The sequence below is a fragment of the Bos grunniens genome, chromosome 7 (assembly GCF_055505025.1).
Source record: "Bos grunniens cultivar Pamir isolate PY7600 chromosome 7, Bosgru_T2T1.0, whole genome shotgun sequence".
NCBI classification, from domain to species: domain Eukaryota; kingdom Metazoa; phylum Chordata; class Mammalia; order Artiodactyla; family Bovidae; genus Bos; species Bos grunniens.
The window spans coordinates 60,586,310-60,609,978 of record NC_141171.1 but is presented as its reverse complement, the minus strand read 5'-3'; the positions used below and the strand labels follow the sequence as shown (position 1 = coordinate 60,609,978).

Sequence of the window (23,669 nt, the reverse complement as noted above, 5' to 3'; positions counted from 1 at the left end):
AGCAGTAATGTAAAGATGAGGCAAGAGTCATCATGCAAGAAAAATTGAGCTAGAGAAAAAGATGGGAAATAACAATTAATAAGGGCTTCCCTTGTGGCTCAGCAGTAAAGAATCTGCCTCCAATGCAGGAGACGAAGGAAACATGGATTTGATCCTTGGACTGGGAAGATCCCCTGTAGGAGGGAATGACAATCCACTCCAGTATTTTTGCCTGGAGAATCTCCATGGACAGAGGAGCCTGGCAGGTCACAGTTCATTGAGTCACAAAGAGTCAGACACGACTGAAGTGACTGAGTATGCATGCAAGCACCTATCATGGGCCAGGCACTGGTTGCTGGGCAAATATTACCACATTGCTGCTGCTGCTGCTGCTAAGTCGCTTCAGTCGTGTCCGACTCTGTGCGACCCCACAGACGGCAGCCCACCAGGCTCCCCCGTCCCTGGGATTCTCCAGGCAAGAACACTGGAGTGGGTTGCCATTTCCTTCTCCAATGCATGAAAGTGAAAAGTGAAAGTGAAGTCGCTCAGTCATGTCCGACTCTAGCGACCCCATGGACTGCGCCTACCGGGCTCCTCCGTCCATGGGATTTTCCAGGCAAAAGTACTGGAGTGGGGTGCCATTGCCTTCTCTGATTACCACACTGCAGTTTCCTAATCCTGGGTGTCATTCTTCCTGCTTTGCAGCTAAAGGAACAAGACTTAGCTGGGTCACTTGCCTTAGAGCAAGAGAAGCCCTGAGGCTATGAGCACCTATAACAGTGGGATTGGAGGCCGTGGGGAAGGAGAGACAGAAAAGACTTCTGGCAGATGGATGGAGCAGTGGTTATTTAACATAGGTTTATCTGATTCCAAAATCCATGCTTTCTCCATCTTTGCAAATAGGAGAATCCATTTAGAAAAGAGCTGCAGGGAAGCCCAGGAGATGGGAATAAGAAGAGGTGAAAAATTAGACAAAATAGAAGCTGCTTGTGACTTTTAGGAGTGGGCTTTCATCAGAAGGTGTGATTGGAAGTAAGACTGCAAGGAGGGAAGGAAGTGTATGGGGAGAAAGAGGAGACTGTGGCGGTGGGGTTTTATTTTTCTGTTCAATTGCAAGGTTTTTTTTAGAAGGGTAAGATGGGTATGAGGAGCTAATGGTATCCCCAAACAGTTATTTTTCTGAACCTAAGATCAGAATGAAATAATGATAAGCTCTTGGCAGAGATTGGACAGGGAGGGCTTACTTGGCAGGGTACTCACTCATGTGAGCAGTAGAGTTTGAAACTGATATTTGAGGGAGAGGCAGAAAAAAACTCTGAGTGGGACAAGGAAATGGAAGTGGTGCCCAGTGACCAACAGAGGCCTCTACAGAGAATAGGGTAAGGTTAAATCCTATGCATACACCCAGTGCAGAGTGTGGCTAAAATCCAAGTAATTATATTTGATAAATGTAATATCTGTCATTTACTGAGTGCTTCCTAAGTGCTAGCTTACATGCATCACCTTTCCCCACAACACTCCAAATGAAACTGGTATTCAGAGAAACTAAGTAATTTACCCAGTTCATACAAGATCATACAGCTAGAAAGCTATGGTCAAGACATAAGTTTGTCCATTCCCTGAGCCATTCAGCTGTACTGAGTCTCCAGGCTAACAAAGATGACTTTATGAAACATGTTTGGAAGAAAACATGGGTGTGTACTCCTTTCAGAAGAACAGTAATTGATAGGAGTAGAAAATGAACTCAGATGTCAGGGAAGAGGTATGGGAATTCACAGCCTGGGGGACAGAAATTGGGCAGTGAGTCACAGAGGGGACATGGAGGGGAGCTCATTGTAGGAATGGCTATGGGCTGCTTGGCCAATGGAAGCCACAGATAGGGAAGATGTGACTTTCCTAGTACAGATGTCAAAGCTGGTCCACCAAAGGCAAGACAAGATTGGGTTCTTCTAGCATCTCTTGAATGATAAAAATCTCATTTAATGAGATAGGGTGCTCAGGGCCGGTGCACTGGGATGACCCTGAGGGATGGGATGGGGAGGGAGGTGGGAGTGGGGTTCAGGATGGGGAACACATGTACACCCATGGCTGATTCACGTCAATGTATGGCAAAAACCACTACAATACTGTTAAGTAATTAGGCTCCAATTAAATTAATTTTTAAAATCTCATTTAATGAAAAGCAGAGCTTCAGATTATGTCTTAAATTATAATCTCCCAGAGAATATATATAATTCAGCAAAAGAAACTCCCATCTTGGGTTGAATGCAACTAGTTGAAAAAGAACTAGTTGTGAAGTAGAAAGGAAGGGAACTTTGGTAAAATTGATTGCTTCATATGAGCTAGGCATATCAGAACCGTGGGCATTAAGAAGGGAATGAGGGAGAATTTAGACCAAAGACTTAAGCAAAGATGGCTTGAGAACACTACAAAGTTCACAAAAGCAAAATTGTGAAGATACAACTGTAGTCAGTAGGTACGAATAATAGCATAAATAAGAGAAAATAGACATGTTGACCTATAAATATTTAGTCACTCAGAAACACTTGTCAGGTGGTTCTGTTATTGCATGTCAGAGATGGAGTTTCAAGAGACAAGGACCATGAAAGAGCTCCAGGATAGAGAGATTATGACATAGCCCCTGTCTTTGAGTTGTATACAAAGTTGTCTAGCCCAGTTCTTAAAAGAGAGTAGGAACTCAAAAGTGTCCTCAGAGTCAGACCAGCTTGGGGCCAATAGAATTTTATTATGTTAAATGTGATTTAAAAAACACAGTTATTACTGTAACTAGTGTTTATTGAATGGGACTCATATGGTAGGCATTGTCTGAAGTATTTTCCATACATTTAATGACAACCCCATGAAGTAGGTATCATCAGTATTTTATCTTTATATTTTATCTTTATGTGAGGATAAAGAGTTAAGTGATTGGTTCTGTAGAAGGTGGTGTCCATAGTCATTAGTCTATAGTGAAGGTGTTACTTTCACCAGTGGCTGATTCTCTTTGTATGATGTTCATGAATTGGGGAAGTCCTGCTGGAAGGAATTTCCTTATAATGTAAGGTAAGTCATTTCTGTGTCTGTTACTGCATCATATGAATCCTCCTTTACTCATGGGAAGACACATCCTGTTAGAAGAGAAATCCTACTGCTTAGGTTTGTTTTCATTCTTAAGTCAGTTGACTTTGATCCCGAGCTTTTATGCTGTAAGATCTGAATGGTATGGTTGTGGTGTGATGGAGGTGCCTGGACCTGCGTTAAGAAGATGCGGTGTCCAAGCCCTGTTCTGTTCTAGGGCTTGGGCAGGTCACACGCCACTGTGGAGTCAGCCAGCAGCCAGTTTAAGATCAGGACTTAGATTCAAACCCAGCTCTGTCTCTCACATGATGAGTGACTGTACAAGCTAATGGCAGTGCCCTAATCCTGCTGTTACGGATTGAACTGTGCCCCTACCTCAGATCCATACACCAAAGTATGTAAATTCTAACCCCCGGTGTGACTGCATTTGGAGATAGGGCCTTTAAGGAGGTAATTCAGGTTAAATGAGGTCATAAAGGTGGGCCCTAATCCAATAGGACTGATGACCTTCTAGGAAGAGGAAGTGATACCAGCAATCTCTGTCTCTGTCTGTCTGTGCACAGGGAAGAGGCCATGTGAGGACAGAGTGGGAAGGCTGCCATATACAGGCCTGGATGAGAGGCTTCACCAGAAATCTACCCAGATGGCACCATGACCTTGGACTTCTAGCTTCCTTAACTGTAAGGAAATAAATCTGTTGTTTGAGCCACTGAATCTGTGGTATTTTGTTATGGCAGCCGTAGCTGACTAATACACTGCTAGACCTGCCTTCCTGTGAGGTAGGGATTAACAATGGTACCCAGTCATAGCCCTGTCCCATTGCTTGTTCCAAGAGAAGCCATGAAAAGAGCTGAGCATGTTGCCTGGCTCATGATAATACCCTGATGATTTCAGTTGTTACTGTTATTAATAGTGAAGTGTGGCTTCCTTCCCTGGGCATGACAGTCTCCCTCCTCACACGGTAGGTATGAGGGTGAAATGAGACCTGTGATTCTTAAAACCTCCCTAACAACATTACTTTGCCAACAAAGGTCTGTCTAGTCAAGACTGTGGTTTTTCCAGTGGTCATGTATGGATGTGAGAGTTGGGACTGTGAAGAAAGCTGAGCGCCGAAGAATTGATGCTTTTGAACTGTGGTGTTGGAGAAGACTCTTGAGAGTCCCTTGGACTGCAAGGAGATCCAACCAGTCCATTCTGAAGGAGATCAGTCCTAGGTGTTCTTTGGAAGGAATGATGCTAAAGGTGAAACTCCAATACTTTGGCCACCTCATGTGAAGAGTTGACTCATTGGAAAAGACTCTGATGCTAGGAGGGATTGGGGGCAGGAGGAGAAGGGGACGACAGAGGATGAGATGGCTGGATGGCATCACCGACTTGATGGACATGAGTCTGAGTGAACTCCGGGAGTTGGTGATGGACAGGGAGGCCTGGCGTGCTGCGATTCATGGGGTCGCAAAGAGTCGGACACGACTGAGCGACTGAACTGAACTGAACTGATGACAGAAGAGAGTGCTCACACCCTCCTGGGGATATGGGCACAGCAAATTTCCACCAGAATGATTTGTAAAGACTCACATTTTATCTTAAAAACCCACACAAATTTTGTATTCTAGTTCATATGCAGTTGTGTGTGCTTTAATTCCTACAGTTTTTGCAGTAATTTCTCAGGGTAGACCACTGAGTTTCTAGACAGATGACCTCGTCCTGTGTGCGTCATTCACTTCACTTGCATTTGAGGACGCCTTTGCAAGTCACGAAGCACTGTTCTGATGTGAGGATTTAGTGGTATGTATCTTTCAAAATCAGCATTACACCTGTTCAATTTGGGGTGCACTATAAAGTGTGCTTCATGTTGTTAGTGAACTACTCGAGCCACTGTTAGTGAGCACCGACTGTGTGCCAGGCAGTGCTGTCAGCAGGGTGGCTGCCCAGATCCACTTCCAGCCTTCCTGAAGCTTACATTCTGACAGGCTAGGTAGACACTGAACACGTAGTCAGATAACTGACTCTTAGAGGAATGGCACATCGTGACGAGAGCTATGAAGGAGAGAGAAAGTAGGCTAGGAAGGCCTGCAGCAGGGGAGAGAGGCAGAGCCCTAGAGCATTCTGAGTACTAACAGATTCCTGGGGAAGTCTGGCATCCTAGAAAGAGTGGTCTGGAAGCAGCCTTCTTTAGTGAGGTATCAGTTTTTAAGCATTTTAAGCTGGTCTGTCAAAGGAGGGCATAGTCTGCTTTCTACAACTCTGGGTAGGCTAGGTATGGATTTTTGTACTGGGGATTTTGTACTGGGGACAGGGTGGTATTTAGTACCATGTGGGGTGTGATGGGGTGGAGGGCAGTGCTGTTTGCTTTAAACATACAGTGTGGGAGATGGGGATGGGGGACATTAGAGGCACCTCTGCTGTCTTTTTCTCTCCCCGGCAAGTGTGTATGCTCTGTGCATACTTGTCCAGGAGTCAGTTAACAGGTAAGAACTGCTTTATAGATGAAGCCCCCCCATTTTCTGCCTGACTTTCCAACTCCTAATAGGAAAGGGTTGATGCAGCACTTGTGCTAGAGATGGTATGGGTGGGGAAGCTGTCCCCAGCACCTTGAATTGGAAGTTTGGGGTCCCCTGCAGCCCTCTGAACTCTGGCTGTACCCGTAAGAGGAGTGCGGGGAGGTTACCATGACACCTGCCCCCAGTGCCCTTCCTCATGGCTTCCACACCCCTGGCCACTCCTTTTTTCCCCTTGGAGGTCTCAGTGCAGCAAACAGGCAGATGGGGGAAGCGTGTAAGATTATGTAGGGAAGGGGAGGAATTTTCCACTAATAATAATAACAACAGCAGCAAGAATAATGATACTTGTCATGTTGGCAGCACTTGCCAGTTTACCAAGTGCATTCACACTTGTGGTCTCCTCAGTTTCCAGAGGTGGGGCATTGTGACACTGGTGTTCTGGTTCCCAGCCTTTGTCACTGCCCCCATGTTCAAGCAAGCCACTTTTTTTTTTTTAACAGCTACAAGCCCATTGAGGTGTCCAGGCCTTTATTTAAGCATAGCTTCCCATGAATGCGCCCCCCACAAATGCTCTCTCTATGCTCCTGTTGCAGTTTGAACAAGCACCCCCACCACGTCTGTGAAACTTTCTTAAATACTCTTCAACTCTTCAAACTGTCCAGGTAAGAAGAGGTCTCAGAGACAATCCAGTTCAACCTTGTCACTAGCCCAGAGAGAGAGGGTGGGCTAAGGTCACAGGGCTTATCAGGCTCAGAGCCAGGGCTGGGACACCCATGCAGGCACCCACAGGCACTCCTGCAGCTCCTCCTCCCGACACCCTGGGTCGATGCACACACTTCTGTCTCCTGGGGCTTTTCAGCGTGTGAACAGTAGGGGCTTAACCCGCCCCGTTGTTTTCAAGAGTGTGACTTGTTAACTCTATTCTACCCTTGGTGGAGGGGGTTGGGATGGGGTGAGAGGAGCTTCTCTTCCTCAGGAGTTCTTTTTGGGATCTTTCATGAAGTTAAGGCTCCGAGTGTATGAAAACTCTGGTTTCACACACTGGAGGCAACTCAAGTCCGGGACAGGAGTCCCCCTAGCACACCCCTAGCAGCCCAGGCACAGGAGGCACCTGTCCACACAGCGCCGGGTCTTCGGCCCCCAGCTTCTCCCTTCCTCCTCGCCCCCACACTCCTCGGCCGGCCCAACCCGCTAGTCTCTGCCTCCTCCTCTCTGGCTTTTAGATCGCGCGGTTCTCCCCTTACCGCCCTGCAAAGCAACAAGTGTGGGCGCCGCGTTTCTTCTTACCCCGGCCTCGGTCCATGGCGCCGGCGATAGGGCAGCAGGGCGCGGTGCCTCCGGCGGGCCTGGCAGCAGTCGGCGCGGCACTCTGCAGTCCGGCCCCGGCCCCGCGGGAGCGCCCTCCGCGCGTCCCCTCCCCCGACAGGATGCTCGCCCGGCGCCCCCGCCCGCCCGCGCCCGCCCGCGCCCGCCCCTGCGCTCGGCTCCCGGAATAGACCCGGAGCCCGCCTGGCCCCCTGGGCCTCGGGTGTCCCTCATCCCCACACACCCTTGCCACGCCCTGCTTTTCACAAGTCCTGGCGCCCCTCTGTGGAGGGGCTACTAGAGGACCCACATGCCGGTTCACGCTTCCTTTCATGCCCGTACCCGCGTGCATCGCACCCCTGCCCAGACCGAGGCACTATTGAGCTCTGCTTGCATTCCGCTAGTGACGAGAAGCTTACTACCGCACTTCTAGCCGGGTCCATTTTCAGATTGTCCAAACTGTTAGAATCTGTTTTTCAACAGTAGAGTCAAAAATCTCTGCCTGCTGCGGCCACACATTTCGTGTCTTTGGGTTTATCTTCTTCATTAAACATGTCTTTCCTGAGCACCTTCTAGAGCCAGACAGTGGACCAGACACTATGCCAATAATGGTGTAAAAGAGGAGTGAAATAATAAAGATCTTTTAAAAATGACCTAGGAAAAGGAGAGAAAGGATTGCTAAAAGGTGGGCAGTGGCTTGGGACACATCAAACTTTTGAGGTCCCCAGTGTACTGAATCTTAAAGAATGCCAACATGGAGTGTTAAAAACTGTGGAAATGAACACATTTTTAGCATAGAAGGGCAATGCAATGTTAAGTGTGCTCTTCCTTAAATAATTACAGGATGTAGAGAAATATTGCTATGACCAGCAGCAGCAGTGTGGTCAGGAATGGGATTTAAGTTTAAAGCTGTGTGAAGAATGTCAGCATCTTTCGTCCTGTTAGTGTGTCTCTGTGAAAGTAGGTCCAAACCGATTATAGTGAAATGTCTAAGGCCAAAAGTGAACTCAAGGCTTAATTCTTCTTCTAAACACTTCTCCTCCCCAAGATAGGCCAGACCACAGTTTGAAGTTTTGGCTAGGCCGCTCCTTTACATAGAACATTCTAGCATTGGGACCATCCTGCTTTTTCCTGGACTGGGAATATTTCCTCCATTCCCAAGTTGAAATTAGTGCCCTTGCTTCACCAAATTGCATCAGTAGTTTGTTTAATATATCTGTGTGTGAGCCCAGAGGAAATATGGTGTAGTGGAAAAACAATGGGATTGAAGCCTGAAAACTTGTGTTTGAGCTCTTGCTCTGCTGCTTACGAAATGTGTAACTTTAAGCCTATGAAGCTTGCTTGCTCATCTGTGCTATGGGAAAACTCATACTGACCTTGCAAGGTTTTGGGGAGGGCAAATGACATGATGGTACAAACCCACTTTGTAAACCAAATAAAGCTATAAAAATGTGAGCCATTATTATTTTCCAAGTTCCTCTTTGTTCTTGCCCACTTTTCCAGTTTGAAAAGGTCAGTTTAAATTCTAAAGCAGACAACCAACAATTTATAAGTGAATTAACTTCTAAAAGTTCACTGTTTTAATTCTGAAACACTTGAAAACAAGGCTATAAATTGTAGTTAAGTTCTCAGTCTAGCTCATTTACTACTTTAAAAAACACAATATTTCATTTGAAGTAAATTTTAAAAATGTATAAAATGCAACTATTGCAGGAACAGATGGAGGGCTTAGAAGCTTTAAGAAATTTTTAGACTGGCAGTTTATCAGAGAATTGGAACAGAAGAATAAAAGCTAAAGGGAATTTATATGCACCTATGAAATGGTATATGGAATGAGATTAACTGAGCTAGGAAAGATGTAAAATGGGAAATGTGGGCTAGGAAAGATGTAAAAATGGGGTCTAGGAAAAATGTAAAAATGGGAAAACATAGTCTGTGCAGTTTTCCTAAAGATTAACAGTAAGAAGTAGCTGTGAAGATGTAGTGGTTCTGGTTTAATAATTACCCACAGTGCCCACTAGGTGGCACTGTTGACTAAATTGACTACAGCTTGGTTGCTGGCTGTTTGTGGCTTTAGAACAAGGAATAACTACATATCTTTTCTGTACTTTTTCTTTACATAGGCCCATAGACACCATTAAAAACTACCCCTACTTTTGATTAGTCTACCTAGGAATATTTGTTGCATTCTGTGCCAGTTTCTATTGGGAGAACTACTTCCCTGTGGCTCAGACGGTAAAGCGTCTGCCTGCAATGCAGGAGGCCCAGGTTCGATCCCTAGGCCAGAAAGATCCCCTGGAGGAGGATATGGCAACCCACGCCAGTACTCTTGCCTGGAAAATTCCATGGATGGAGGAGCTTGGTGGGCTATAGTCCATGGGGTCGCAAAGAGTCGGAGACGACTGAGCGACTTCACTTTCAATGCTAAGTAGAAATGATCTCCATCCTTTATGAGTTTCCAATCTAGTAGAGGAGGTAAATATGCATAAAATAATTTAATTAAAAATTATTATGTGATAAGTACCAGAGGAAATATAAAGTGTTCTTGGAATTCAGTAAGATGAAGCAGGAATTTCTTACTGATCATGGAGACAATAGTGGATGACAGACACTTGGGTGAGCCTGTAATGAGGAGATAACGTTACAGACAGAGAAAACAGTGAGAGCAAAGACATAGAGATAGAAAACTGCAGGATGTGTCTGCAAAGCAGTTTGGCTTGGCCAGATTATAGGGTATCGGGTGGGCGGTGCTGGAATGGGGATGGAGGTTGTGGGTGCCTTTGCCTGGTTTTCTCCTCCCCTTCCCCCTTCCCTGTGTGAATGCAGTTCTCTGGAAAGGATTTTTAGGATCTGCCTCATATATTCCCTTTTCTTATTGCTGTAGTAATTCCCTTTTCTTATTGCTGTAGTAAGTTTTCCAGGTTTGCCTGGTGCTTGTCTAAAGAAGTCTGTGTGAAGAGTTCTAGCTCTGTAAAAAGATATCAAATTTGGTCCCACTGAACAATTCCAGGAAAAAAGCTTTCAGCTCCCACATGCTCTTAGTCTTGTGAAAACAACTGATAATCCCCATTCTCATTCTTAGCTTATCAGGTGGAACTGGGAAGCCCAAGGAAAGAAAAATTTAGAGGCTAAATGTTCTTTGTCCCAGTGAGAGAAACATACTTTAGCCTTTTAATCTGTCACTTTGCCTCTAGGTCTGCTTCCATCATGGCTACCACAGCGACCATTCCATGGTTCTAGTCAGATCCTCCTTAAAAGTATTTGATGGCTTTCCTTTGCTGTCAGTGCAGAGTTCAGATTCCGCATTATAGTATCTGCGGTACGTTCCTCTCTCAGCTCCAGCCCGCCATTCCACAGAGTAGTGATCTCAGGAGACCCTGGGAAAAGTAAGAAAAACCACCAATTGGGGTTCAGATCTGGATTCTTGAACTGACTCTGTTACTATGTTACTCTCAGTTCTTCCATTGGGTCAGTTCAGTTCAGTCTCTCAGTCGTGTCTGACTCTCTGCAACCCCATGAATTGCAGCACGCCAGGCCTCCCTGTCCATCACCAACTCCCGGAGTTCACTCAGACTCACGTCCATCGAGTCAGTGATGCCATCCAGCCATCTCATCCTCTGTTGTCCCCTTCTCCTCCTGCCCCCAATCTCTCCCAGCATCAGAGTCTTTTCCAATGAGTCAACTCTTTGCATGAGGTGGCCAAAGTACTGGAGTTTCAGCTTTAGCATCATTCCTTCCAAAGAAATCCCAGGGCTGATCTCCTTCAGAATGGACTGATTGGATCTCCTTGCAGTCCAAGGGACTCTCAAGAGTCTTCTCCAACACCACAGCTCAAAAGCATCAATTCTTCGGCGCTCAGCCTTCTTCACAGTCCAACTCTCACATCCATACATGACCACAGGAAAAACCATAGCCTTGACTAGACGAACCTTTGTTGGCAAAGTAATGTCTCTGCTTTTGAATATGCTATCTAGGTTGGTCATAACTTTTCTTCCAAGGAGTAAGCGTCTTTTAATTTCATGGCTGCAGTCACCATCTGCAGTGATTTTGGAGCCCAGAAAAATAAAGTCTGACACTGTTTCCCCATCTATTTCCCATGAAGTGATGGGACCGGATGCCATGATCTTCGTTTTCTGAATGTTGAGCTTTAAGCCAACTTTTTCACTCTCCACTTTCACTTTCATCAAGAGGCTTTTAGTTCCTCTTCACTTTCTGCCATAAGGGTGGTGTCATCTGCATATCTGAGGTTATTGATATTTCTCCCGTCATCAGTGTTTAAATTCCTACTTCTCTCTTTACCTCTTCTTGGCCCCCTAGACTGCAAGCACTATGCGAGTGGGTGTTGTGTCTTACTTGTTGCTAGATCCCTACAGCCTAGCACAGTGTCTGGAAACTATTAAGTGGTAGCAAGTATTGTCAGGTGTCAGTGAATAAATGCTCTAGGACTCAGGAGGTTTCTATTAATGCAGGTGTCTTGGGGCGTGATCTCCTTTATCCTCTGAGATTGTTTATTTGCTTATTTATTTGTAGAGGAAAATGAGATAGCAGTGATGTGTTCTGGGAGCATTGCCTCTCTGCTTCCCTTCCCACTGCCTGCCACTATGGACGTGCAGCCCAATCCATGGGGCTTCTCATTGGCTCAGGGCCCCACTCCCAAACTCATTTGTGCAGGGTGAGCCCCAGAGCCCCTTGCTTGAGTGTCTGCCCAGTGCTGGTCGCTGGATGAAAACCTCTCTTGTTCCACTCAGCACAATGTCACCATTATAGCCCCTATCCAGGGAAATGACACATGGCTGTTGGTCCACCCTGGGCCCCAGAAAGCAGATAGAGGTCTGAGTGGTGGCTACCGGGGAAGGAGAGTTTCATGGCTGGATGAACACCTCTTCTTTTGTTGTACTTTCTGGTTTTTGTTCCAAGGCACCAGGCTCCTACCTGCACCCAGGCCACAGGTTTGGTGTCAGCTGTCACAGAGCCCAGAGCACTGTTGTGTCACTGGAAAAGGAGCGTTTGTTCTTGTGCCCCAGTGCTGCACATCCCCACCCCTAGGATCCTTCAGGAAAAGAGCTCCTTAAGTGAGGCTCACAGGCAGAAGTACCCTCAGGACCAGTCAGGGGAGGTGTGTATGTGAGCCGACCAGCTGGAAAAGCAGAGCACGCTTGTTCCATCTGAATGCCAGGAGCCAGCAACTCAGTGCAGTGTGGCCAGCTCTTCAGACTTTTCAAGAAAACCCAGGAATCCAGATTTCAGCTTTTGATTTTAAAATGTTGGTAAATAGTCCAATTGTTTTAAAACATTGGAGGGGCCAACTAAAATACCCCTGTGGGCTTAAAAGTGGCATACAGGAACCCTGAGAAAAACTGTGGGCCCATGAAGACTTCTAGAGAGTCTGTCCAGCTGGTGCCTCTACCTGGGGGCCAAGGTGATGCCCATCCTTTAACCCTGCAGCAGGGACTAGCTCTCTTTTGAAAGGGTGCACTGCCTTTTCCCTCTTCATCTCTAGCATGCAGGCTGATGCCAGGGTACAGAGTGCAAAGTGCAAAGTGAATTTCTAAACCTTGGAACTAGAAGAACTTTAGAGCTGAGAGGAGCCCAGGACTTTAGCCAGGCTGGTCCCTTTGTTTGTCCAATGAGGATTGAAGCCAAAAGGGGAAGAAAGCTTGCCTGGAATCACAAAAGATCTCAGAGGCAGAATTGGGGAGTGGTGCCAAGGGCTTTAGACTTCTGTGACATACAGCTGTGAAACCTTGAATGAATTATGTATTAAGGGCTGTTTCCTCATCTGTAAAATGAGGATGAAAGTAGTACCCAGAGGATTAAGTGAAGTTTGTAAAGTGCTTAGTGTAAAAGTACAAGTTATTGTAATCAACGTGCATTTCCTCTGGAGACATTGTCAGACGCTTATGGAAATATTAAGGAACACTGAACTCTCAGCCGCACATCCAGGCTGCCCCCTGCAGGGAGTTTTGTGTAAGCCAGACCATTGGAAATGGGGTAAATTCTGCCAGCTTCCTCCTTCCCTGTGGGGACACCTGATACCCTCGGATACGAGGACTATGGCGCTTTCAGCTCCTGTTACCCACAGAATCTGAGAAGGGGTAGCAATTTGTAGTTATGTTTTTAAAAATTAAATAGTGCTGTTACTTTGTCAGAAGGACAGATTGCTTTCTCCTGATTCAAATAGGCAAGACCTGAGTCTTGGGCACATTTCTTTTGTATGACAATAAAGTCTTTATCCAAAGGAGGGCTTTGGGAGCAAGAAGGCCTTTGGTCCAGGTCCTACAAGCACTTTTCATGACTGAGGCACGTTTTGACTCCTCACAAGTGCTTCCCTAGTGAGTCACATGGCCTATCTCTTGTTCCTGCAGGAACCGATATAGGCACTACTGAAACTGGGATCGCGTGATTTCCCTAACACGGCAAAGCTGACGTTATTAATTCACTCTGGGAGTCAGTGTGTTTGTCACAACTCCTTTGATGCAAGTGATATAATAACAACTCAAACCAGCTAAAACCAGAAAAGGAATTAATAAATTATTAACTCAGAAGGTAACTGGGGATTTGAAAGGTGAAGTTGGATAAGCTCAGATTCAAGAACACAAAGCGGTTGCTACTTTCTTTCCATCTCCTGACTCCACCCTCCTCTGTTCAGTTTTCATCTTCCGGTGGTGTCTCAATCTGTGGCAAAGAAGGCCCCAAGGCTCGAGGTCTGCACACCTTTGCTGGTGGGAATTCAGGTAAGGGTAACGCACCTGATCTAAGAATGAGGGAGATGCTGAGAAACCCCCTCCGCCGCCCTTGCAGCCAGGTACTGTGCCTGAAGCACATCATTCAGTCCTTACCATCTAATGAAATAAGTGCTGTTCCTCCTGTCTTGAAAGTCTCATTTCATGTGGTGTATTAGTTTGCTATTGTTGTTGTAACAAAATACCACAGGCTGGGTGGCTTAAACAATGGAAATTTATTTTCTTCTGGTTCTGGAGGCTGGAAGTCCCCAAGCCAGGTGTCAGCAGTTACTCTCCTCTGAGGCTTCTCCCCTTGGCTTGCAGGTGGTGACCCTCCTGCTGCCTCATCACATGGTCTTTCCTCTGTGTACCTACATTCCTGGCATCTCTCCCTCTGTCCTAATCTCCTCTTCTTATAAGGACACCAGTCAGATTGGAATCGGGCCCATCCTCCTTCCTCATTTTGACTTGTCACCTCTTTCAAGGCTGTATCTCAAATACACCCACGTTCTAGGGAACTGGGGGTTAGGGCTTCAACATAAAAATTTGGGGGGGATACACTTGAGCCCATAACCCTCCAGGTAAATGGACAGGCTGAGGTTCGTACTCAGGGAGGCTGAGTCTAGCCGTGGTGCTGTCATGTTCCAGCCACAGGTCACAGTGGTGCCCAAGTAGGCAAGTCTTCACAACGCAGAGCAGCAGAGAGAGGGATGGGTCCAGTGAAAACCGTAGCAAACAGGAAGTTCTTGGACATGATGTCCTGGGAACAGGCTTGTGGAATATGCGAGTTTTGGCTCCCTGAGGTGGGGTGGGGTTAACTCGGCCCTGCTTGATTGTCAGAGTACTTGTGTTTTCTTGTCCCTGAAGCATCTTCAGATTTTTTTTTCCTTTGGTTTCCTAGAGAACAGTCATCATGAAGAGACTGAGGGGATACATGTCTTTCCTCTGCTCTCACTTATGTCAAAGGGAACAATAATTTGCAAAGTGTGGAATTCAGGCTCGTGGTGAATATGTAAGGTAGGTTTAGATGTGACTCAGGCCAACATATTTGGAGAGTTATGAATTGATCTGAATTTGTATTAAAAGCATAAAGTTGGTCCTTATTTGATACTGATAAATAGAAAAGTCAGGAATGAATCAATTGAAAGAAAAGTATCACATAAATAGCATTAAGTAAATATTAATAAATGATGAAAATTGTGGAGGTGGTGTTTGAGTGACTAAAATTTGGGAAACACTAGGACAGTTTCCCCCAAGGAGGAAACACTTCTGGACATGGGCATAGATGTGACCTTAATTTTTGACCTGATTCATCTGTACATTTGGCCCTCATTTACCGCAAGGACACAGGCGCGACTGCAGGCCTTTGGTTTTTCTGCCTGTGCTCCTGTGCCAAAAATCACATCAGAGGCCAGGTGAAGAGGCATGTGGATGCTTGGGTGATAGAGGCCAGCCCTAGTCGTCACGGCTTCTGGATTTTATTTATTTAGTCTTGCTCTAGGGCTTCTGAATAGCTTGGCAGTGGCTCACAGCTCTGTACGTAAAAGCAGATGTTTATCACTATGTGATCAAGAGTTTTAGCAACTTGACATCTGATGTGGAATGAAGTATTTAAAATTTAATTACACATGGGGCATTAACAGAGTTGGCGTAACTCTGCAAACTCACTTCATAATTGCTGTGAATTTTAGCAGGGCTTTGTTGCCCTTGAATTCCAAGCCCTTCTTCTCCACATTTGGCTCTGTTCAGTGGCCAGCTGCAGCTGCTGACACCATCCACAGCCGGTCCTCGGGTTTCCGCACCAGGTGCCTCGTGAGGACGAACAGCTCTGGGCGCAGGAGAGCTGGCGGCTTGTCTTGTTCTGCTCAATGCTCAATGGGCCTGTCTCTGTGGCTGCAAAATGCAGCCATTGCCTTGTCTTTAAGCTCTAACCTTCTGTGATTTCTGTGGCCCCTATTTTGAGTTCTGCTTTATTAATGTAAGGTTGCCCTCCAGTGTCCAGAGAAGTCATGTGCACAGGGAAAGGGCTCCCTTCTAGAACTTCAGGAGGTCAGACACAAAATGTTGCCATCCCTCTCCAAAATAGAAGGATGGTTTAAAGCAGCACTTCTCAAACTTCACTGTGTGTGTGACGCACCCGGCGGTCTTATTAAAATATGGGTTTGGATTGAGTAGGTTGGAGTGGAGCCTGAGATTCTGCATTTGTCACAAGCTCCCTGGTGACTCCAGTGCTGCTGGTTGGAGACCACACTTTGAGTAGCTAGACTTAGAACATTTCTGCCTGCTTCTGGTAGGTACAGCCACAGTGCAAGCCAGACGATCTTCACGTAGCCTGCGTGACTTAGAGGTGTCCTTCCAGGCCCGTTGCATATTCTGGTCTCTGCCTGCCCCCCAGCTCCCCTTCCTTTGCGTCTCTCCCTTGTATTTTAGTTCTACATACATCAAGCTCTTAGTCACCTCAGTGCCTTTACATACACTGCTCTCTGTGCCTAAAACGCTACCATCCCCGCTTTTCCCTTGGGCACTTCGTTGTCATCCTTCAGTCAGAGCACTGCTCCTGTCTTCTTCCCTTTTTCTGTTCACTTGTTTACAGTCTTGTTTCCTCTTTAAGACTAGAGCTGCATGAGAGCTCACCCCGGACTTGTACACAGTTGCGTCCTTAGTGCTCCTGCCTCACAGCAGATGCTCCAGAAGCAAATACTTTCTGAGTGTGTGTGTAGCCAGGGGGCAAGGAAACATTCTTGAGTTTCCTTTTATACATTTTAGCCACCTGTCTCAAGGGGCTGTGATGGGGGTGATACTTGGAGGAATCATAGAATGAGAAGTCAGGAAAGGAGCTCCTTTTAAGCCACATTTCATCATCATAGACATCAAAATGTGAAAAAAAGTTTATATCTTAGAATGGATATAATAAAGTAACGTTTCTTACTTATGTCACAAAAAGAACTTCATAGAACTTCTTGTAAGGTGCATTGTGATTCTCTGAGGGGAGAGAGTGACTGTGGTTGAAACCGTGTGATTGCTTAACCCAGAGGCCATTCCCCATCTGCCCTGTCTTTCTTCTTTACCAGCAGGGCATCAGCCTCCCACTATTGAGTCTGAAATGCAAAAAACAGATAGCAGCTGTTTTTGCTTCAAGGGCATGGGCCTGTTTTGTAGCTCTGCCAGCAGAGCCTGCAGAGAAGCCTACTGAGGACTTCTGGGAAGGTTTGTCTGCTTAAGAGAGACACACAGAGGGAAATTTCTGTCCTGTTTCTCAGTGTGATTGTGGGAGGACACAATGCCTGGCACCACAGCAGCCTCTTCTAAACCTGAGGAATCACACCTGAGGATGGTGGAACGGAGCAATGCCAAGAATCTGGGCGCCCAGCAGTATCACTGAGCTGCTGAATCGACTAGCCCTGCACCTGGGACCTCTTTCTAGTTGGCAAGGTAATGTGTTCTCATCGTTAAAGCCACTTTTAAGAAGGTACTTTTAAAAAAATACGTATTTATTTATTTAGCTGCATCAGTTCTTAGTTGCAGCATGCAGGATCTTCATTGTATCATCGGGGGATCTTTTGTTGTGGTGCACAGATTCTCTGGTTCTGGGGTGTGGGCTTTCGAGCATGTGGGTTCAGTGCTTGCGGCACTCAGGCTTAGTTGTTCTGAGGCATATGGGATCTTACTTCCCCAATCAGGGATCAAACCTGCATCCCCTGCATTGCAGGGTGGATTCTTAACCACTGGACCATCAGGGACATCCCTAAGAAGGTACTCTTTACTTGCAACTGAAAGCATCCTACCTGATAAGAGTGGTTGAACTGATTTCTTCAGTCAGAGAGGTAGGAATTGGCTCCTGGCACCACCACAGTTATTAAGCATCCTCTTTAACGCTGCTTCCTCCTCTATGAGATGCAGGTAAGAATAATGATACCTCTTGGGTTGTTAACAGAGGCTTAAATGAGATGATGGGCGGAAAGTCCTTAGCATAGAACTTGGCACATTTCATCAGCTATACTGCAATACAAAGTAAAAAGTTTAGTAATAAAAAAGAACTTGGCACACTCTTGGTACTTAATAATGAGGAACTATTACTATGATTATTAAATTGAAGTATAGTTGGTTTACAATATTGTGTTTTGGGTGTATAGCAAAGTTATTCAATTATATATATTATTTTTTATTCAGATTTTCATTATTGGTTATTACAAGGTATTAAAGTTGTTCCCTGTGTCATACAGTAAATCTTTGTTCCTTATCTATTTTATATAAAATATGTATCTATTAATCCCAAACTACTATTTTTCCCCCAACTCCCTTTCCCTTTTGATAAGCTTAGGTGTTTTTTAAAATTATATTTGTGAGTCTGTTTCTGTTCTGTAGATAGATTCATGTGTATTATTTTTTATATTTCATATATAAGTGATATAATATTTGTCTTTGAGTTCCTTCACATGTTGTGATATTCTCTAGGTCCCTCTGTGTTGCTACAATGGGCAACATTTCATTCTTTTTTATGACCGAGTAATATTCCATTGTGTTTATGTACCACATCTTTTTTATCCATTCCTCTGTCTACGGACATTTAGGTTGCCTCATGTCTCTAACTATTGTAAATGGTGCTGCAGTGAACACTGGGTGCATGTGCTTTTTTTGAATTATGGTTTTCTCTGGATATATGCCCAGGAGTGGGATTGCAGGATCATATGGTAATTCTACATTTAGTTTTTAAGGAACCTCCATACTGTTCTCTATCGTGACTGTGCCAATTAACATTTGCAGCAACAGTGTAAGAGGGTTCCATCTTCTCCATGCTCTCTCCAGTGTTTATTATTTATAGATTTTTTGATGATGGCCCTTCTGACTGGGGTTAGGTGGTATCTTGTAGTTTTGATTTGAATTTCTCTACTAAATAGTGATGTTGAACATCTTTTCATGTGTCTCTTGGCCATCTGTCTTTCTTCTTTAGAGAAATGCCTGTTTAGATCTTCTGCCCATTTTTTTGATTGGGTTGTTTTTATGCTGTTAAAGCCTCATGAGCAGTTTGTAAATTTTGGAGACTAATCCTTTGTTGGTCACACTATTTGCAAATATTTTCTCCCATTCTGTGAGTTGTCTTTTTGTTTTGTTTATGGTTTCCTTTGCTCTGCAAAAGCTTTTGAGTTTAATTAGGTCCCAGTTGTTTTTGTTTTTATTTCCATTAGTCTTGGAGATGGATTGAAAAAGATAGTGCTGCAATTTTTGTCAGTGAGAATTTGCCTATATTTTCTTCTAAGAGTTTTATACTGTCCAGTCTTACATTTAGGTCTTCAGTCTACTTTGAATTTATTTTTTCTGTATGATACTGAAGAGTATTGTGATTATTTATTTATTTATTTTTCCCATGGAGCTGTCCAGTTTTCCCAGCACCATTTATTGAAGAGACTATCTTTCCTCCATTGTATAGTCTTGCTTCCTTTGTTGTGGATTAATTGACCAGGTATGCATGGTTTATTTTTGGGCTTTCTGTCCTGTTCCATTGATTTATATTTCTGTGGGGTTTTTTGGTACCAGTACCATACTGTTTGGGTTACTGTAGCTTTGTAGTATAGTCTGAAGTCCAGGCACCTGATTCCTCCCGCTCTATTTTCCTTTCTCAAGATTACATTGGCTATTGAGGGTCTTTTGTGTCTCCATATAAATTAAAAATTTTTCTAGTTCTGTAAAAAATGCCATTGGTAATTTGATAGGGATGACATTGAATCTGAGATTGCCTTGGATAGTACAGTCATTTTGACAGTATTGATTCTTCCAATCTAAGAACATGGTATATCTTTCCATCTGTTTGTGTCTTTGATTTCTGTCATCAGTGTCTTATAGTACGAAGGTCTTTCATTTCCTTAGGTAGATTTATTTCTAGGTATTCTTTTTGAGGTGGTGATAAATGGGATTGTTTCCTTAATTTCTTTCTCATCTTTCATTGCTAGTGTATAGAAGTGTAACAGATTTCTGTGTATTAATTTTGTAACCTGCAGTTTTACCAAACTCATTGATGAGCTCCTGTAGTTTTCTGGTAACATCACTGGAATTTTCTGTGCATAGTATGCCATGTACAGACAGTGACAGTTTAACTTCTTTTGCAATTTGAATTCCTTTTGATTTTTTTCTTTTCTGATTGCTGTGGCTAGGACTTCCAAAACTATGTTGAATAAAAGTGGTAAGAGTGGGCATCCTTGTCTTAGAGGAAATGCTTGCAGCTTTTTGCTGTTGAGTATTATGTTAACTGTAGGTTGTTGTATATGACATATATGTTGTTGTTTATTTGCAAAGTCACGTAGAACTCTTTGTGACCCCATGGACTACAGCACTCCAGGCTTCCCTATCCTTTACTGTCTCCCAGAGTTTGCTCCAACTTATGTTCATTGAGTCGATGATGCCATCCAACCATCTCATCCTCTGTCACTCCCTTCTCCTGCCCTAAATCTTTCCCAGCATCAGGGTCTTTTCCAGTGCATCGGCTCTTCATATCAGGTGACAAAAGTATTGGAGTTTCAGCTTCAGCATCAGTCCTTCCAATGAATATTCAGGGTTGATTTCCGTTCCATTTCTATGGTTTGATCTCCTTGCTGTCAGAGAGTCTCAAGAGTTTTTCTCCAGCACCACAGTTCAAAAGCATCAATTCTTTGGCACTCAGCCTTCTTTATGGTCCAACTCTTACATCTGTACATGACTACTGGAAAAACCATAGGTTGGACTATACAGACTTGGGATCTAACCATAGCTTTGCCTTTATTGGCAAAGTGATGTCTCTGCTTTTTAATATGCTGTCTAGGTTTGTCATAGCTTTTCTTCAAAGGGTCAAGCATCTTTTAATTTCACGGCTGCCGTCACCATCCGCAGTGATTTTGGAGTCCAAGAAAATAAAATCTGCCACTTTTTCCATTGTTTCCCCATCTATTTGCCATGAAATGATGGGACGGGATGCCATAATCTTAGTTTTTTGAATGTTGAATTTTAAACCAGCTTTTCACTCTCCTCTTTCACCTTCATCAAGACGCTCTTTGGTTCCTCTGTGTTTTCCTGCCATTAGGGTGGTATCATCTGCATATCTGAGGTTATTGATATTTCTTCCAGCAATCTTGATTCCAGCTTGTGATTATGTTGTGGTATATTCCCTGTAAGTCTACTTTCTGGAGAGTTCCTGTTATATGTTAAAAGGTTTTTCTGCATCTATTGAGATGATGATATGATTATTCTTCAATTTTTTTTGAAGTGTATCACACTGATTGATTTGTGGATTGAAAAATCCCTGCATCCCTGGGAGAAATCCCAGTTGATCATGGTGTAGGATCCTTTTAATGTATTGTTGGATTTGGCTTGCTATTATTTTGTTGAGGATTTTTGCATCTATGTTATCAGTGATATTGGCCAGTGATTTTCTTTTTTCATGGTATCTTTGTCTTATTCATTGCTTTTAGCTTAGTGTTTATCTTGGCAATTCAGTTGTCTGGTTTTGATTGGTTCCTCTTTATAGTTTCTAGTTCATTGTTACAGTAATATGCATTTCTGTTGATAATCTTTCTTAATTCCTTTAGCATTTTTATTGCCTCCTTCTTGAACTTGGGATCTAGTTGACTGGAGAGGTCTGTTTTATTGTTTTGTTGTTTCAAGTGATTTTTCTTGTTCTTTTTGTTTTTAATTAATTAATTTATTTTAATTGGAGGATAATTACTTTGCAATATAACAATGGCCTCTGCCATACATCAGCATGAATTGGCCATAGGCATACATGTGACCCCTCCCTCCTGAACCCTCCTCCCACCTTCCTGCCTACCCTATCCCTCCAGGTTGTCATAGAGCACTGGCTTTGGGTTCTCTGCATCATACATCAAACTCCCACTGGTTATCTGTTTTATATATGGTAATGTATATGTTTTAATGCTATTTTCTCAAATCATCCCACCCCTTTCTTTCTCCCACTGTGTCCAAAAGTCTGTTCTTTATGTCTGTGTCTCCTTTGCTGCCCTGCACGTAGGATCTTTGGTACTATCTTTTTAGATTCCCTTCAGTTCAGTTCAGTTGCTCAGTCGTGTCCAACTCTTCGTGACCCCATGAATCGCAGCACGCCAGGCCTCCCTGTCCATCACCAACTCCTGGAGTTCACTCAGACTCAAGTCCATCGAGTCAGTGATGCCATCCAGCCATCTCATCCTCTGGAGTCCCCTTCTCCTCCTGCCCCCAATCCCTCCCAGCATCAGAGTCTTTTTCAATGAGTCAGCTCTTCGCATGAGGTGGCCAAAGTACTGGAGTTTCAGCTTTAGCATCATTCCTTCCAAAGAAATCCCAGGGCTGATCTCCTTCAGGATGGACTGGTTGGATCTCCTTGCAGTCCAAGGGACTCTCAAGAGTCTTCTCCAACACCACAGTTCAAAAGCATCAATTCTTCGGCGCTCAGCCTTCTGCAAAGTCCAACTCTCACATCCATACATGACCACAGGAAAAACCATAGCCTTGACTAGACGGACCTTTGTTGGCAAAGAAATGTCTCTGCTTTTGAATATGCTATCTAGGTTGGTCATAACTTTCCTTCCAAGGAGTAAGCGTCTTTTAATTTCATGAATGCAGTCACCATCTGCAGTGATTTTGGAGCCCCCCAAAATAAAGTCTGACACTGTTTCCCCATCTATTTCCCATGAAGTGATGGGACCGGATGTCATGATCTTCGTTTTCTGAATGTTGAGCTTTAAGCCAACTTTTTCACTCTCCACTTTCACTTTCATCAAGAGGCTTTTAGTTCCTCTTCACTTTCTGCCATAAGGGTGGTGTCATCTGCATATCTGAGGTTATTGATATTTCTCCCGGCAATCTTGATTCCAGCTTGTGTTTCTTCCAGTCCAGCGTTTCTCATGATGTACTCTGCATATAAGTTAAATAAACAGGGTGACAATATACAGCCTTGACGTACTCCTTTTCCTATTTGGAACCAGTCTGTTGTTCCATGTCCAGTTCTCACTGTTGCTTCCTGACCTGCATACAGATTTCTCAAGAGGAAGATCAGGTGGTCTGGTATTCCCATCTCTTTCAGAATTTTCCGCAGTTTATTGTGATCCACACAGTCAAAGGCTTTGGCATAGTCAATAAAGCAGAAATAGATGTTTTTCTGGAACTCTCTTGCTTTTTCCATGATCCAGCAGATGTTGGCAATTTGATCTCTGGTTCCTCTGCCTTTTCTAAAACCAGCTTGAACATCAGGAAGTTCACAGTTCACGTATTGCTGAAGCCTGGCTTGGAGAATTTTGAGCATTACTTTACTAGCGTGTGAGATGAGTGCAATTGTGCGGTAGTTTGAGCATTCTTTGGCATTGCCTTTCTTTGGGATTGGAATGAAAACTGACCTTTTTCAGTCCTATGACCACTGCTGAGATTTCCAAATTTGCTGGCATGTTGAGTGCAGCACTTCCTCAGCATCATCTTTTAGGATTTGAAATAGCTCAACTGTAATTCCATCACCTCCACTAGCTTTGTTTGTAGTGATGCTTTCTAAGGCCCACTGGACTTCACATTCCAGGATGTCTGGCTCTAGGTCAGTGATCACACCATCGTGATTATCTGGGTCGTGAAGATCTTTTTTGTACAGTTCTTCTGTGTATTCTTGCCACCTCTTATATATGTGTTAATATATGATATTGGTCTTTCTCTTTCTGACTTACTTCACTCTGTATAATAGGCTCTAGGTTCATCCACCTCATTAGAACTGACTCAAATCTGTTATAGTTGAGTTGTATTCCATTATGTATATGCACCACAACTTCCTTATTTATCCATCTGCTGATGGACATCTACGTTGCTTCCATGTCCTAGCTATTGTAAACAGTACTGCAGTGAACATTGAGGTACATGTGTCTTTTTCAGTTATGGTTTCCTCAGTGCATATGCCCAGTAGTAGGATTGCTGGGTCATATGGGAGTTTTATTCCTAGTTTTTTAAGGAATCTCCATACTGTTCTCCATAGTGGTTGTATCAGTTTGCATTCCCACTGTCAGTGTAAGAGAGTTCCCTTTCCTCCATACTCTCTCTAGCATTTGTTGTTTGTAGACTTTTTGATGATTGCCATTTCAACTGG

At 44.2% G+C, this 23,669-nt stretch overlaps 1 protein-coding gene and 1 long non-coding RNA gene across 41 annotated transcripts in view; one reads left to right on the top strand and one right to left on the bottom strand.

Annotated features, from left to right (window-relative positions):
• AFAP1L1 (actin filament associated protein 1 like 1) overlaps positions 1-6,956 on the bottom strand; it is a 76,118-nt gene extending 69,162 nt beyond the window's left edge. For all 6 annotated transcript variants that reach the window (XM_086412352.1, XM_086412354.1, XM_086412349.1 and 3 more), the window contains exon 1: positions 6,846-6,956. Coding sequence is in view for 4 of the 6 variants with exons in the window: in XM_086412349.1 (XP_086268475.1) it covers positions 6,846-6,861 (16 nt within the window). In the remaining 2 variants the exon portion in view is untranslated. The remainder of the gene's footprint in view (positions 1-6,845) is intronic.
• The window catches only part of LOC147369648 (uncharacterized), a 118,899-nt gene that overhangs the window by 71,709 nt on the left and 23,521 nt on the right, over positions 1-23,669 (top strand). For 8 of the 35 annotated variants that reach the window (XR_015167693.1, XR_015167681.1, XR_015167688.1 and 5 more), the window contains one exon: positions 3,621-3,771. The exons of 7 other annotated variants lie outside the window; for them this stretch is intronic. This is a non-coding gene — a long non-coding RNA (uncharacterized LOC147369648). Of the gene's footprint in view, positions 1-3,620; positions 3,772-4,088; positions 4,843-6,058; positions 6,221-13,512; positions 13,598-14,486; positions 14,603-16,845; positions 17,018-23,669 lie in introns of those variants that run through there. 20 more of the 35 variants (XR_015167715.1, XR_015167694.1, XR_015167711.1 and 17 more) reach the window with 7 other exon arrangements.